This window comes from Cyrtonyx montezumae, unplaced genomic scaffold (genome assembly GCF_038088225.1).
Source record: "Cyrtonyx montezumae isolate F1298 unplaced genomic scaffold, pur_monq_1.0 scaffold_13, whole genome shotgun sequence".
NCBI lineage: Eukaryota > Metazoa > Chordata > Aves > Galliformes > Odontophoridae > Cyrtonyx > Cyrtonyx montezumae.
This window is the reverse complement of record NW_027071859.1, coordinates 21853371-21868376: the sequence shown is the minus strand read 5'-3', so window position 1 is coordinate 21868376 and position 15006 is coordinate 21853371. Positions and strand designations below refer to the sequence as shown.

Below are 15006 nucleotides of genomic sequence, written 5' to 3'. Positions count from 1 at the left end.
ATACAATGTAATACAGTGTAATCAAGAGGTATAGTCAGCGTTCTAGTATGATCAAGTCTTCAGCATTTGTCCCAAAACACAAATGATTAAAGTCAGTTGTCTGCCTTTCTGTGTTCAGTCAAGGTCCAACGGGGGTCTTCTGTAAAACAAAAGAGGACATCGGCTTGCCCTTTTGGGGCTTGTTAATATGGTTAAGATGAGGGAATAATCCTGTGAGTGGTACTTTGGTATTCCTTTTCCCAGGCATCCCTAGCCTTCTAAGAGTATTTAACAGGTCGTTTCCTTTTGTTGTAAGTTTTCTAATGTACATCCACCCTCCTCCCCCCCACTCACTTGAGAGGGGCGAGAGCCTTAGTTTTCCTGCGGTCCTAGTGCCCGTACTGATTCCAAAGTTGGGGACACTCGGAGGTGGAGTGTCACGTCTTTCAGACTTTTGTTTTGGCCAGCCATTAACTAACTTCTCTAATCTGTCTGTAGGAAATCCATCCATTAGTTCTCGCGGAATGCCCTTCTGCCGGCCCAGCATCCAAAAACTATTACGTTTATGATTTATATTTCGCCCACTTGGTTTCACTGAAAATGAGAACCTTTTAGATCTGTGGGGGTCCCGGTTAGATAGGGGAGGGGTCGAATTGGCCACTGCACGCCTCACTGCCTTTATCTCAAATTTACTGTTGAAGGAAGTCACTGGTCCATATTTTCTCCCATAGTTAATTAATTCTTGGGCAACCTCCCCCCACGTCCATACTTTATATCCTGACTGCTGATGGTTAGAGGCTGCAGCACCTTCTAACGCTGCCTGAATTCTTTCTCCCTGAGGCATAGCCTGTATTTTTCCTTGTAGTTGTATACCTATAGGTTTTAATGATTCAGGAAGCCCCCTAATTAAAGGAGTCATCCTCTCAGGATCAACAGGCATCATCATAGGGGATTCATGGTGTGGCTGCAGCTTTCTATCATACATCATTTGCAGACAAGCAGCCTTTTGAACACTTTCTACTAACTGATCAACTGTCCCAGTAATGGCAAGGGGGTCTCCCCTTTCTAGAGGGTTAAGACCACCTGCCCAATAGGCAGCTCTCTGTGTGAGGGACCAGGGAGCACGATTGTTACCAGTAGTTAAAAATACTCCTGGTCCCCAATAACCTTCAGCCTCTTTTTCGGTTAGAAGTATCTGGTCTCCACCCGTGAGGCTGACCCTCCATACGTACTCTGTTTCTGATTCTTTAGGAGAGCGGCCAAAATCTCTTTTCAATTTTGCTAGCTCAGTAGCAGAAAAAGGGGTTTCTTTAATGTTCATTTGAGGATCTAAATCCTCGCCATTATCGTATGAATACTCAGTTTTTATTAAAGGACGCAACTGAGCTGGGGGAGCTTCTAATTTGTCAATATTTGCCTTTAAACTTTGCAATTCCTCCCTTGGATAAATTTTCTCTTGAGGTGCAATAGTATCACTAGCATCCTTACCCGTTAACACTTCCCTTAAAGCTATATGCAACAGATCAGAATTATGTTTTTCCCTTTCTAACTGCTTCTCTAGGTTTGCGATTTGATTTTGCAGAGATTTTATCAGCTCCTGACTTACTTTAACCGATTCCTGCAGTGCTTGTAAAGCTTCGCTCTCTGCTTTAAGCTGCTGGTCGCGGAATTCTATGGCTGCAACCAGAGCTGAACCCAATACTGCACAAATAAATGCCTTTCCTTTCCCAGCTCGGGTACGAGCATTCTTTTGCAAAACACTAATACGGTCAGAGACGCTCTGCACGTTATACCAGTTCTGCCGTGCCCAGTCTACCCCTGTTAACGAGGGTCTGGCACCGTGCTTTTCTAAAAGGTCAAATAATACATCTTCACCTTTCATTGTGACTATCCTGTCGCTCATTTCTCAATGTGCAGAAAAATCTACACGTAGAAAGAGGGAGGGAACAGTATCCAAAACTTCGAGTCAAACAAATGCAATTGCTCAAATCACTCCTCTGTTTACTGAGAGGAGCATGCAAAAGTCAAAGAAGATCAAAGAAAATGCAAATACGTAAATCGCTTCTCACTTCCCTGTGAAACCACACAGAGAACAAAAAAAAACCTTCAAACCCCACACCTAAGTTAGGAGGAACCCGTACATTTCGAGAATGCACAATAATCTTCACGGGACTCAAAATTACTTAATAGGTTCCCGAGAGGCATACACACAAACAGTTCCAAAGACACAGTTAAGTTTCAATATGCGGAGTGATTCTTCCTGGAGAGGTACACACGTCTAAATTATCACAATTCTCAATCCTTACAACTCCAGGAGGCACACACGGGAAAAAAGCTCAAATTTCACACTTAAAACTCAATATGCGGAGTGATTCTTTCTGGAGAGGCACTCACATCTAGATTATCAAAAATATCACTCCGGGCAACTCCAGAAGGTACACACATCAGCTATACCTGGAAAGGCAACACTCTCACTGTCGGTTATCCTGCCGACTACGCCATTAAAATGTCACGCTCCAATATAAAGGAGGGAGACGAGGTTCTTTATATGTATATGTATACCCGATGGCGAGATTAAGACACAACGGGTCAAATGTTAGCCCAACCAGTTTATTACAAATACTAGTTGCTTAGGGATATGGGGAAGGGAAGGTGTGCGATAGAAAAGAGATGAAAAGCAAGGAGACTTGGCAGAAAGCAAGAGAGATATAATCACCACCGTGGATCCAGCGAGGTTCGTAGTAGGTCCGTTGATCTCAGGAACTTGTCTGGTCACCGCGGGGGATGGGAGAAGGCGGCAAGCAGGCCTCAGGGTCCGTCCTAAGTCTCTTCGGGAGTTCTCCTCAAAGATTTCTTCTTTGGGAGTTCTTCTCCAAAATCCTTAGTTCAGTGAAGGCCTTTTATCCCCATTTCTCAGGAGTTTATTTGTGTGTGACATGTCTGGCCCAACAGATAAGCCAGCAGCGGATGTTGCCTTCATTGCCATGCAGGAGCATTGTCTTTGTGGTGGTAAGCTTCTCCAAGCCGTACTCCCACGGGAAAGACTATTTGCACCTATTTCTGCTTATCTTTACAACCGTAAGCAGAGACAATGGCACCATAACACCCATCCAGATAACCGGCAGTTATCAGTCAGAGTCTTGTCACCAGAAAAGGCCTTACGAAGCAAACTTTGAGACAAAAGAAAACAGTTTCTGTCTTTCACAGCAGGGATCTCACTTTGCTCTGTCTGTGGTCATGGCTAGCTGAATGTCAGCAGACAATACTGTGTTCTGGACTAAAGAAAGGAGAGGAATGGGGACTGTTGTGAATTGGTCTGAGCTGGGAATCATAAGGTCAAGACATTGTCCTTGCCCCAATCCTTACCCATTAGGAAGTGGGGAGGAAAGAGGTCCAGGAAGGCTGGACATTGCTCAAATAGGAAATCCTAAAGTCACAGGGACAAAGTGTTCCTCTGTGCCATAAGATGAGCTGGTGGGGAGGAAGGCTGACCTGTCTGAGCAGGGAACTTTTGCTGAGACTCTTAGGAAAAAAGACAGATTACTGACTAGTAGAGAAGTAATCTCCATCCTTTACAGGGTGCAACAGGCAACATTACCACTGAGGATGAGGAAAAGTCCTTAAAAGAATTGTATTTCTATCTTTACTTCTGTCTTCAATACTCAGATCACTTATCTATAGGATTCTCAGCCCCATGAGCTGGAAGACAGAGGTGGGGAGCAGCATAAAACCCCCATAGTTCAGGAAGAAACAGTTAGCAACCTGAAATTCCAGCAGGACTGTCTCATGTCCATGGGACCAGATGGGCTCCTCATTTAGGGTACTGATGGAGTTAGTAGGACAGCTTATCAAGTCACTTTCCATCATTTCTCAATAGTCCTGGTAAAACAAGGATGTCCCAGAAGCCTGGAGGCTTCCTAATGTGACACTCATGTCTTAGAAGGATCAGAAAGAAAAGCCAGCCAATTGTAGTCCTGCCTGCCTGGCCTCTGTATCAGGAAAGGTCTGGGAGCAAAATGGCATGAGTGTAATCACATGGCTTGTTCTGAACAAGCAGGGATTCAGGCATAAACTGCAAGGGTCCATGTAAGGAATTTCCTGCTTGACCAAGCTCATCTCCTTCTATGAATGAGCAACCTGCCAATGAATGAGAGAAAGTCTGTGGATATGTTCTACAAAGACATTAGGAAAGGCTTGGACTCTGTCTATCAATATTCTCCTAGAGAAACCAGCAAATTGCTGCCAGAACACAGTTCTGCTTAACTAAACTGCATATGTGAAATACCACTTTTCAATGCTTTCTCACTCGTTTCCTCTGATGATTTGATGACTGTCATGCATCATCAGTCATTGGTTTAAAAGGAGACAACTTTGAGCAGTGTTTGAGAATCAGCTGGAGATTGAAAAACAGCATTCTGATCCTTCTGTATTTGTGACAGCTCTTTGTTGCAGATATCAGGAAATCGGATACGTGGAAAGATGTCTGGGAAACCAGTGCTGCACTATGCCAATATACGAGGCCGAATGGAACCAATAAGGTGGCTACTAGCAGCTGCTGGAGTTGAGGTTTGTCTGGGGTTGTTATACTAAAAGCAGGTGGCAAATACCCATTTATAGTATTCCTTATGAAAAAAATGGGACATACCAGCAGTTTCAGATTCTCCATTTAATGCATTGCACAACCATCACCAAGCAAATGATGACCAGGTTCCTGTTTCTTTTCCAGGCGCCACGTGTCAGTCCGTCCCACTGTTAGCATTATACATTCATCTCCCTTGTGACAAGTGAAAGAAATCATTTAAAGCCACAGCAGCAGAACTTATCTTCTTATCCTCTAATGAGAAGAGTTGAGCCCTTCAAGTTCTGATGGCCTCTAGTTTACTCTGAGTGTCCAAAGTAGCATATACGTTATGCCCATAGGTGTGCAGGTGGATTGCTGTGAAAGTAATGCCCCTTTGTGATGTGTCAGTAGAGGCTGAACCTTCCTGGCAGTGTTTGATTACATTTTGTTGCCGTGAGAAAGATGGCAGCAGAGGGGCAGTCTGACACAATGGCATCTGACACGAACGTGCGTATGAAGCAAAGGTGTGGGACTGAATTCCTCCATGCAGAAAAGGTGGCATCCACTGACATTCATCAGTGTTTTCTGAACAGTTATGGAGGATAAACAGTGGATGTGAGCACAGCGAGGCGCCTCAGCAGCTTTCAACAGCGATGTGAAAGACAAGCCATGCACATAGCCATGCAGATTTTCACTGACAAGGCATGCAGACTCTCGTTCATCGCTGATGAAAATTCATAGCTGATGGTGGTGACTGTGTTGAAGAAGAGTGTTTTGTTGCTGAGAATTTGGTCTATCAAATAGTATAACTGTGCTCTTTGTATCCGTTGTAGTTTCCATGGTGGGGGGGAGGGGGAGAGGGGAAAGGAGGCATTACTTTTGGAGCAACCTAGGTAGGTTCTTGCCCTGAAGACATCTCAATTGAATGGGAGAGAGATGGGGAGGCAATATGGCAAGGGCAAGCTAATTCTTTAAAACCTGATTTGGCTTTTCTAAAACAAAATTCTCAGCAGCACTGCTTTTTGGGCCCTTGTTGTCTCATGACAAGCAGACATTAAAGCATGCAGTCAGAACAGTTTTTCTTCTGCTCCCCACAGTTTGAAGAAAAATTCATGGAAACAAAGGCTGATTTCCAAAAGTTAAGGACGGGTAAGTTTCCTTCCCTTTTTGATAATCAGATAATAATGATGATCGGAACTGTGTGTCCTAGAACATGAAAGGAATCTTTTGTCTCTTGAGAAGAAAACCTAGAGTGGCTTGTACAGAATCATAGAATCCTTGAAGTTGGAAGGAACCTTTGAAGGCCACATAGTCCTACTCCCCTGCAATGTACAGAGATATACACAGCTACATCAGGTTGCCCAGATCCTGGTCCAGCATCACCTTGGAAGTCTCCCAGGGCCGAGGCATCAACCACATTTCTGGGCAGCCTGTACCAGCGCCTCACCAGCCTCACTATAGAAGACTTAAATCTAAATCTACTCTCTTTAAGCTTGAAAACATTTCCCCTTGTTCTGTCGCCACAGACCCTGCTAAAGAGCCTGTCCCCTTTTCTGCAGCTCCCTGTTAGATACTGAAAGTCTGCTATCAGATCTCTCGCAGCCTTCTGTTCTGGCTGAACAGCCTCAGCTCTCTCAGCTGTCCTCATAGGAGAGGTGTTCCATCCCTTGGATCACTTTTGTGGCCCTCCTCTGGACACACTCCAACAGATGGTATTAGAGATGCATGCAGCAGTCAGGAACACCTCGGGATCCATCTGGCCCTGCTCATGCTCAAGCAGAGACACCCAGAGTAGGTAACCAAGAGCACATCCACGTGACTTTTGAAGGTTTCCAAGGAGGAGACTCCACAGCCTCTGAGCTCTGTGCTCCATCACACACTCAGCAGCAGTGTTTCCTGGTGTTCAGATGGCAGCCTCTCTGTATCCATGTGAAACCATTGGCACTTGCCCCGTGTCGATACATTTCCTGCAGTCAGATCATCCCAAAATTCATTCATATTTCAGGTTGCACACAAAGCTGTCCTTTGATCACCTGTACAAAGCCAGAGTTCTAGCTCTCTGAGTTTAATGTGTACTTGTGGTGCACTGTGGTTTTCCTTGCAGCATTTCACCTTTCTGTCTTTACATTCCATTGCTGTGAGACTGGTTACTGGCATTTCCTCCAAATCCAATTACACATCCATGCTCATTGCTTGGCTTTTCAGAGATGGCTGAGCTGAGAGTGGCTTTTGCAATCCTCATCTTCCTCAGGGATTTATGCAACTACAGTCTCATATCAAGTGGTGTTCAGCTGTTCCAGGAATTGTGAGAAACACCAACCACTATTCTACAGTATAAGGTCAAGTCTTGGAGACTTTGAGATAAATATTAATGTGTGTATTAACACTAAACATGGGCACTGATATTAACAGTACTCTAGGTTCCCGCAGGACTTTTTCCACATCAAATTTTTTATGACGGTGAGGAAGCGTGCCACAAATCAGAAATAGTGGTGGTTATTTTCCCACATCCTTGTAAGTGATCTTCAGTCACACACTGAGCTTCTCTTTGTCTTCTTCTTCCCCAGATGGATTCCTGCTGTTCCAGCAGGTGCCCATGGTAGAGATCGATGGGATGAAGATGGTGCAGAGCAGAGCCATCCTCAACTACATCGCAGCAAAATACAATCTCTACGGGAAGGACCTGAAGGAGAGAGCCCTGTACTGTACCAGTACTGCCTTTGTTTGTTAGCATACAGCTAATACTACTTGACTGCATAACAAATTGTGTTGTAACACAGAATATCTATCTCTGCTCACATTCAGAATCACAGTGGCTCAGCAAACTTTGTTAGAGCATGTGTTGAACTTGAATGCAGATAATGTCTACAATGGTAATAAAAAGCTAGATAAGGCAGGCAGAAAGGCATTAAGGAATTCATAAAGATCAGAAGTCAGTACAGTTATCAGAGGAAAAAAAGAAAAGCAAAAGCACTGGGGAACCATGGTTTAACCTGAAGTATTCTAAAATGCTTCAATGTAATAAGCACATTTTAAGGTATTTATTAGGAATTGTATAGACTGCTAGTTTGATTAAACACAGCTGATAAGAGCTTTAGCATGGCTTTGGATACACATATGTCAATTCTGTATTCATATTTGCAAAGAAAAAATTATTGCAGAGAAGTATTTCCCCTACTGAAAAACTACTGAGTACAGGCTTCTACTGAGGGGTTCAACTAGTTCCTGTTGTGCTGTTCAGACTTCCTCTATTTGAGCTGACCAACTGGCTGTGTTCCTTTCAGAATTGACATGTATGTGGAAGGAATGGCAGATCTGAATGAGTTAATCATGTACCATGAATTCAAATCAGTGGATGAAAAGAAGAAAGAGCTTCCTAATATTTTGGACAAGGCCACAAACAGATACTTCCCTGTCTTTGAGAAGGTACATGGCAAAGATTTAGTGGCTTAATAATAGCTGTGATGACAGAGTGGTCAGGTGATCAGTTTGTAATACAGATGTTCTCATTACTTTTCTTTGCTTCAGGGACAATTCCATGAGAGAATGACCTTGTTTCAAATAATATGAAGTGGCACGCACATTTCACACCTACTTCAGGTCCCTGTTCTGTGTTTTTAGGTTTTGAAAGATCATGGACATGACTTCCTTGTTGGCAACAAGCTGAGCAGAGCAGATGTGAGTTTGCTGGAGACCATTTTATTAGTGGAAGAGTTGAAGCCTGATGTACTTGCAAAATTTCCTCTCTTGCAGGTAGTTTCCTCTCTTGCTTATACAGTTTTAATGGAAATAAACCAGAATATAAGCAGTGATTTAAGCTGGTTGAGAAAGTGAGGGTGTGGGGAGGTAAGGATAGAAGTGAAAATAACAAAGAAATATCCTAAGTGGTTTTGGCCAGCCTGAAATAGTGGTGGTTACGGTGGCCTTCTGTTGCTGCAGCTACCACAGTATTGTAAGAGAAAGTAGGCTGAAGCATAGATTCTTAAAATCCCATAATATCTTGAGTTGGAAGAGGCCCTCAAGGAGGACTGATTCCAGCTCCTGGCTCCACAGAGGACCACCCAGAATTCAAACCCATTGTCTGAGTGTGTTGTCTGATCACTCCTTCAACCCTTCCTCCCCCTCTACTTTGCCCTGGAGAGACTACATCTGGAATATTGTCTAGGTCTGGGTCCAAGTTCAAAAAGGACAGGGAACTGCTTGAGAGCGTCCAGCACATGGCCACAAAGGTGGTTAAGAGTGTGGTGTATCACTCTTATGAGGAAAGACTGTGGGAGATGGGTCTGTTTAGCTTGCAGGAGACTGAGGGGTGACCTCATTAGCGTTGATAAATATGTCAAGGGTGAGTGTTAGGAGATGGAGCCAGGCTCCTCTCAGTGAGATCCAGGGATAGGACAGGGGGCAGCAGGTGCAAGTTGGAACATAGGAGGTTCCACACACATATGAGAAAAAATTCTTCACTGTAAGAATAACTGAACACTGGGATGGGCTGCCCATAGAGGTTGTTTGGTCTCCTTTTCTGAGGCATTCAAAATCCACCTAGATGCATTCCTGGGTGACCTAACCTGCTCTGTCTGGGGTATTGCACTAGACAATCTTTCGAGTTCCTTTCCAATTCCTGATATTCTGTGATTCTGGATTCTGGGATTGTGCCCACTGCCCTGTGCAGCCTCCATCATGCCCACCACTCTCTGGTGAAAATCCTTTTTGTAATTCCCAGACTGACCCTGGCTGGAGAGGTCCCCATGCCCTTCCCTCTGGCCCCATCACTGTCGCAGAGAGCAGAGCTCAGCGCTGCCATCCGCTCCCTGTGAGGAGCTGCAGCCACCATGAGGCCTCCCCTTAACTCCTCTGCTCTGGGCTGTACACACCAAGGGACTTCATCTGCTCCTCATGTCTCTTGCCCTGCAGGCCCTTTGCCATCTGTGTAGCCCCCTGTGGATACTCTGTAATAATTTTATATCCTTCTTACGTTGTGGCAGCCAAACCTGCACACAGTGCTGGAGGTGAAGCAGCACAGAGCAGAGTGGGGCAACCCCTTCCCTTGCCTGGTGGCAGCACTGGACTTGGGGCACCCTGGGGTGCGTTGGCCCTATGGGACTCCAGGACACACTGCTACCTCTGATCCAACTCATCATCAAACAGAATCCCAGATCCGTTTTCTAGGGGCTGCTCTCCAGCCTCTCTGCTCCCACTCTGTACTTACAGCTGTGGTTGCTGCATCCCAGGTGCTGAATCCAGCATTCATTCACTCATGTTAATGTGGTGGGTGACTGCCAGTCTTGCAGTTTGTGGGGATCTGTCTCTGCAAGCTCTCCCTACCTCCTAGAGACTCAAATGCAAACCTCCTTCGGTTGTGTTTGAGATCCACATCCAGAGCATTTATAAACCCTCTTTAGAGAAATGGCCCTAAACTGCAGCCACCAGGAACCAGGCACCAGGATCATGTCATCCAGTGTAGTGCTACTCTGAGAGTTGTCTTTGGTTGTTAAGTATAGTGCTGTTTTCTTTTTGTTTGGTAGAGTTTTAAAGCAAGAACAAGCAATATCCCCAGCATCAAGAAATTCTTGCAGCCTGGCAGTCCAAGGAAACCACCTCTACAGGAAAAAGAAATACCAAATGTGATAGCAATTTTCCATTGAGCAGCAACATAAACGAATTGAAATTCTGTTCCACTGTGTCTTGTGTTTCCTGTTTGTAATTGAAGAAATTGGTTTAATTTCACTACTTTCATTTGTACGTTAGCAAATGAAGTTGTTATCTCAGTTGTCTCAAATGAAACAAATTATCTTCAGGAGTTGTCCAGAAATAAAGTTGATATTAAAACGTACATTCAGTGACTTCTTGCTGCTACTTACACATCTGAGAGCTCTCTTGTTCTCTCTTTCTGGTGTTTCCTGGCGTTGCTGGAGTAAGTGGGAGCTCAGCCATTCTGGAAAGAGGTTGGCAGAGCGTGCAGGCTGTGGCCTAATGGAGGTGAAGTGTTTGAATTCAGCTTTCCTCTGAACTCAGATGTTCCTCGCTTTGGTGTACTTTGGGATTGGGGTCCTATTGCACTTGTGCTATGTCAGTAGCATCTCCGCCTCATGAACGGCCTCTGCACCAATATCTCTTTTACCAAACAGCCAGCTGTGGGCACCAAGTGCACTGGACCAAAAGAGGAATGCTTGAAGCCAACAGCAGAGTGGAGAAGCTGTCAGGGTTGGATGAAGGGAGGCTCTGGCTGGCAGCAGATGCTAGCAGGTCCTTGATGTGCACAGCTTTGTGGCAACTGATGCTGAACTCAGTTTTGAGCTGTGTGTAATAATCCCTGGAATCCAGCTCTGCTACTCAGAGTCCAGCAAGGTTGAGGTTGGGTACGTACATGGGCGTTCAGCACATTCCCCTAGTCTGTAACTGCAGCAGCAGAAGCCACAAAGAGTGGATGTTGTAGCAGTGCCAGTGCGAAGCTGGGCCAGCAGCAGCCCCTGAAACTCCCGCTAACCCCTTCTGCTTTCAGCTCAGTCTGTTTCCAGAGGCCGACACGGCCCCGTGCTTTGGATTTTTGATGAAAACGATACTGAGTTGATCGCCGAGCAGCGCTTCCACGAAGCCAAGGCCGACGCAGCTCGTCCTGGGCGGCCTCGCTTCGCCGTCCCCGCTCAGCGCCGCAGCGCCGCCCAACAGCGCGGAGCGCCGGGGCCGCCCACAGCCGACGCGGGGCGGGGCGGGGCGGGGCGGGGCGGGCGGAGCAGCTGCTGCGCGGCTCCGGCGGCGGGGCGACGTTCGGCTGCGGCGGCGGGGAGACGGGCGGCGCCGGGGCGTGGGCCAGGACTGAGGCCGGGTCAGGGTCAGGGTCAGGGTCAGGGTCAGGGTCAGGGTCAGGTTCACGTTCAGTGCGAGCGGGGGAAGTCCGGAGCCCAGTGGCTGCGCGCTGCTTAGCTGTGCAATGTGTGATTCGTCGTTGTTCTCTTGCAGGCGCTTCTTCCAGCTCGGGAGGTGGAAGAAGCTGGGCCGAATCCCGGAGGAAACCGCACTCTGGTAAGCAGTTGCAGTGCCCAGGGCGGGCTGGCCGCAGCAGGGTCTGTGTTCCGAGGTCCCTCTGCCCGAGCAGCCCGGTGGAGCTGTGCAATGGCGAGGAGCGGTTGTGTTCCGGCCGCGGGCTGCGGACGCGCTCTGCACTTTGTTTCTGTGCTTCTTCCTGCGAGGCCGGTGCTCGCGTTGTTTTAAACCGAAAAGCCGAAACAACAGGAAAAAAACAGAAACAAAAAAGCAACCAGTGCTCACAGCTGTAGCTGTCGCTCTGTTGTTTGTAGCTGAGGCCCGAGGCAGAAGATAGAGGTGGTTTGTGATTTCTCTTCAGATCAGCAAGTTCTGTTCAGATCAGCAGTAGTGCTGCTCTGGAAAGGTACAAGTTTGCTACTGGGATGTGATGTGTTGCTTTTCCAAGGAGCGTGTGTTGCCGAGCTGTAACACAGCCCCTTCAGCACTGTGCCACGGTAGTCGGTGTTCATCCCAAAGCCTGAAGCTGAGTCCCTCAGCAGTGCCATTGTTGGAAGATGTCTGCTCTTCCTCTCCTGCCCCAAAGCTCCATCCCTTGGCCATTCCCTGAGGGAGCTGTGATGGACAAGTACAGGCCGTGTTGATGTGGGGACATTTTTCTACAAATGCTTCTTTGGTGGTTTTTTTTATTCTCTTTTGGATCAGAGCTCTTTGCTGACACTGGAAAACATGGCTTTGGGTTGATTATTAACAGCCAACTCTCTGCTTTGGGGGAGGTCAGCACAGTTTGCTCTTTCTGCATAAGCTGCTTGCCCTTGCAGAGAAGTTCCCAGCCTGTACCCACATGCTGGAGGTTGGAGCACTTGTCCAGTGCTTGTCCAGGCTGTGAGAGCCTCCAGTGCACTTCTTCCTTCGTGGGGAGGGGACTCAAGACCATCGTCTGTTTCCAGAGTACCTGGGAAATAAGTAATACTGGAAAAAAAATGGTGTTTGGGAGCACTTTTATTGTGTGTAGTGTAAGTCACTCACTTACAGGAGTGAGAAACAGTGTCTACTGAATGATAGTATCGTTAAGGTTGGGTAAGGCCTCTACGATTGTCTTGTCCAATCGTCATCCCATCATCACCAAGTCATCTAAGTCATGACACTGAGTGCCATGTCTACACTTCTCTTGAAAATCTCCAGGGGTAGTGACTTCAGCACTTCCCTGGACAGCCCATTCCAATGCCTCATTGTTCTTTCTGAGAAGAAATGTTTCCTAATCTCCATCTGAACCTCCTCTGGTTCATCTTGGGGCTGTTACCTGGGAGAAGAGGCCAACCCCCACCTCACCGCAGACTCCTTTCAGAGAGCTGTAGAGAGTGATAAGGACTCCTCTGAGCCTCCTGTTCCCCAGAGCAAACATTCCCGATTCCCTCAGCCACTCCTCATCGGAGTTGTGGTCCAGACCCTTCCCCATCTTCATTGCTGTTCTCTGGACATTCTCAAGGGGTCTTTCTGTTGAAGGTGAGGCTCTCTAGTCCTCCCTTACAATTCACTGCAATCATCTCCTAGTCTGGATAGTGACACTATTTATGTTACAAGCCTGGATGCCATTGGACTTCTTGACCATCTGGGCACAGTGCTGGCTCATGTTCAGCAAACTGTCAGCTGACACCCCCAGATCCTTTGTACAGTCCTCTACCCCAAGCCTGTGGTATTATGTGGGGAGTGGAAGTGCAGGACCCATTGATCGTGTTGGAGCTCATACAGTTGAACTGAGTGCATTGATCCAGTTTATCTAGATGCCTCTGTAGGGCCTTCTTACCTCCAGGCAGATCAGCATTTCCTCTCAACTTGTCATCTGCAAACTTAGTGAGAACGTGCTCAATCCCCTCATGCATACCATCAGTAAATATACTAAACAGGTCCGGCCCCAATGGTGACCCATGGAGAGCACCCCATGTGACTGGTCACAAAGTTGGACTGTAGTTTGGGCTGGGGCACTATGGTTCTCCTGCAAAGAAATGACTGTTGCTTAACAGGGCATGTTGAGGATACTGCCCATCATAAAGAACATAGATGGAGAAGTTTGGAGGTGCACTTTCTATTCTCACTGTTCATTATCTGTTTTCACTGACACTTTTGAGATTATGGGCAAAGGTGCATTTTGTGGCTCAATGGAGTGCTGTAAAGGCTATGCAAGAGTAAATAAAAGGTGCCCGTCAGAAACAGATAAAACCTTGGCTTGATGATGAAACTCTGTCAGATGATGAAACACTGCTATCAGTCTGTGAGTTTGTCCTCTTACTAAATCTGCTGTTATCTTTTGGGACTCATTAGTGAAGAGTCCAGAGTTACCTTTGTTTCTAGCATCAGTCAATCTCACTCCAGCTGCCAGGTTGCACCTATGGCTTGTGGCTGCACCTGGTGTTAGTGGAACTTTGAAAGGACCAAGTTCAATCCCTGAGCTGTTATCTAGTGGCCTGACTTCAGTCCTTGATGCTGGGAGCACTGTCCAGGCCTTATCTATCCAGTGGTGAGGTGACCGTGATTGCATTTGTTTGGCATGAATCTTAAAGTTGTGTCCTCACAGTCAATAAGATATACATCCCTGTTACAGTTTTAACTGTTCATAATGTTGGAATGAGTCTTGAAGTCGGTCCTCATGCTCTGTAATGTATGATGTTCTGAGCTAATGCTTAGAACAAACTTCATAATGAGTGAGCTAAAAATAATGCTGGTGTCTTGGGCTTGGAATTCTTGCAGAGTCATCAGTTTCGTATAGTAGGCTGTCTAGTATCATGTGACTTAAATACTATCACAAAATCCAACACCTACCTGAAAGATTGCATTATTGTGAGGTTATTTGGTAATAATTCTGTGTTGAACTGATGCATATTCTCAATTCCCCAGCCCCCCCCCCCCCCCCCCCCCTCTAAATCCACAGGAACTTTAGTTGCTCAAACCCCAGTACCTAGGTCTTGATTGTCCTTTTACTTTGATATTCATCCAGATGTATCTAATAGTTTGGAACAGAACATTTTACATGCATTTTTTTAAAGCTTTCTTTAAGATATCTCCTTGAATTTATTAGGAAAGAAGAACTCTGAAATCATGGCAGGGAAACCTAAGCTTCACTATACCAGAGGAAGAGGGAAGATGGAGTCAATCCGGTGGCTGTTAGCTGCAGCTGGGGTTGAAGTTTGTACCTGATTTTTTTTTTTTAATTTTATAAAGTGATAAGGTTAATCTCAGTTTGAAATAAGGATTTGGTTTTGGAAAGGTTTTCCAAGTACTTCTATATTTAGAGATATGTACAGTATCACATGTTTTGCTGCAGAATGCTTAGAATCAGTGACATACTCTCTTGTTATTCAAGTTTTTTTTTAATTTTAATATGCAGAAGGAATCATTTATTCAATTTTGAAACATTGTGTTGTGGAGATCTCAAATTGTTGCTACAGACCAGAGCATTCTGAATTTCCTGCATCTTAAGCCTGCCA

General features: G+C 46.0%; 2 protein-coding genes across 3 annotated transcripts in view; both read left to right on the top strand.

Moving 5' to 3' along the window:
* LOC136045124 (glutathione S-transferase) overlaps positions 1–15006 on the top strand; it is a 37313-nt gene that overhangs the window by 16271 nt on the left and 6036 nt on the right. The window contains exons 1-2 of one of the 2 annotated variants that reach the window (XM_065730827.1): positions 11431–11560; positions 14598–14704. In XM_065730827.1, the coding sequence (XP_065586899.1) occupies positions 14618–14704 (87 nt within the window). In that variant the 5' untranslated portion in view covers positions 11431–11560; positions 14598–14617. Of the gene's footprint in view, positions 1–11430; positions 11561–14597; positions 14705–15006 lie in introns of those variants that run through there. The other variant, XM_065730828.1, reaches the window with a different exon arrangement.
* Positions 4426–10373, top strand: LOC136045126 (glutathione S-transferase-like). The gene is made up of 6 exons (XM_065730829.1): positions 4426–4545; positions 5638–5689; positions 7108–7240; positions 7825–7966; positions 8162–8293; positions 10063–10373. Exons 1-6 carry the CDS (start codon positions 4459–4461, stop codon positions 10180–10182), a joined length of 666 nt encoding a protein of 221 aa, XP_065586901.1. The 5' UTR covers positions 4426–4458; the 3' UTR covers positions 10183–10373.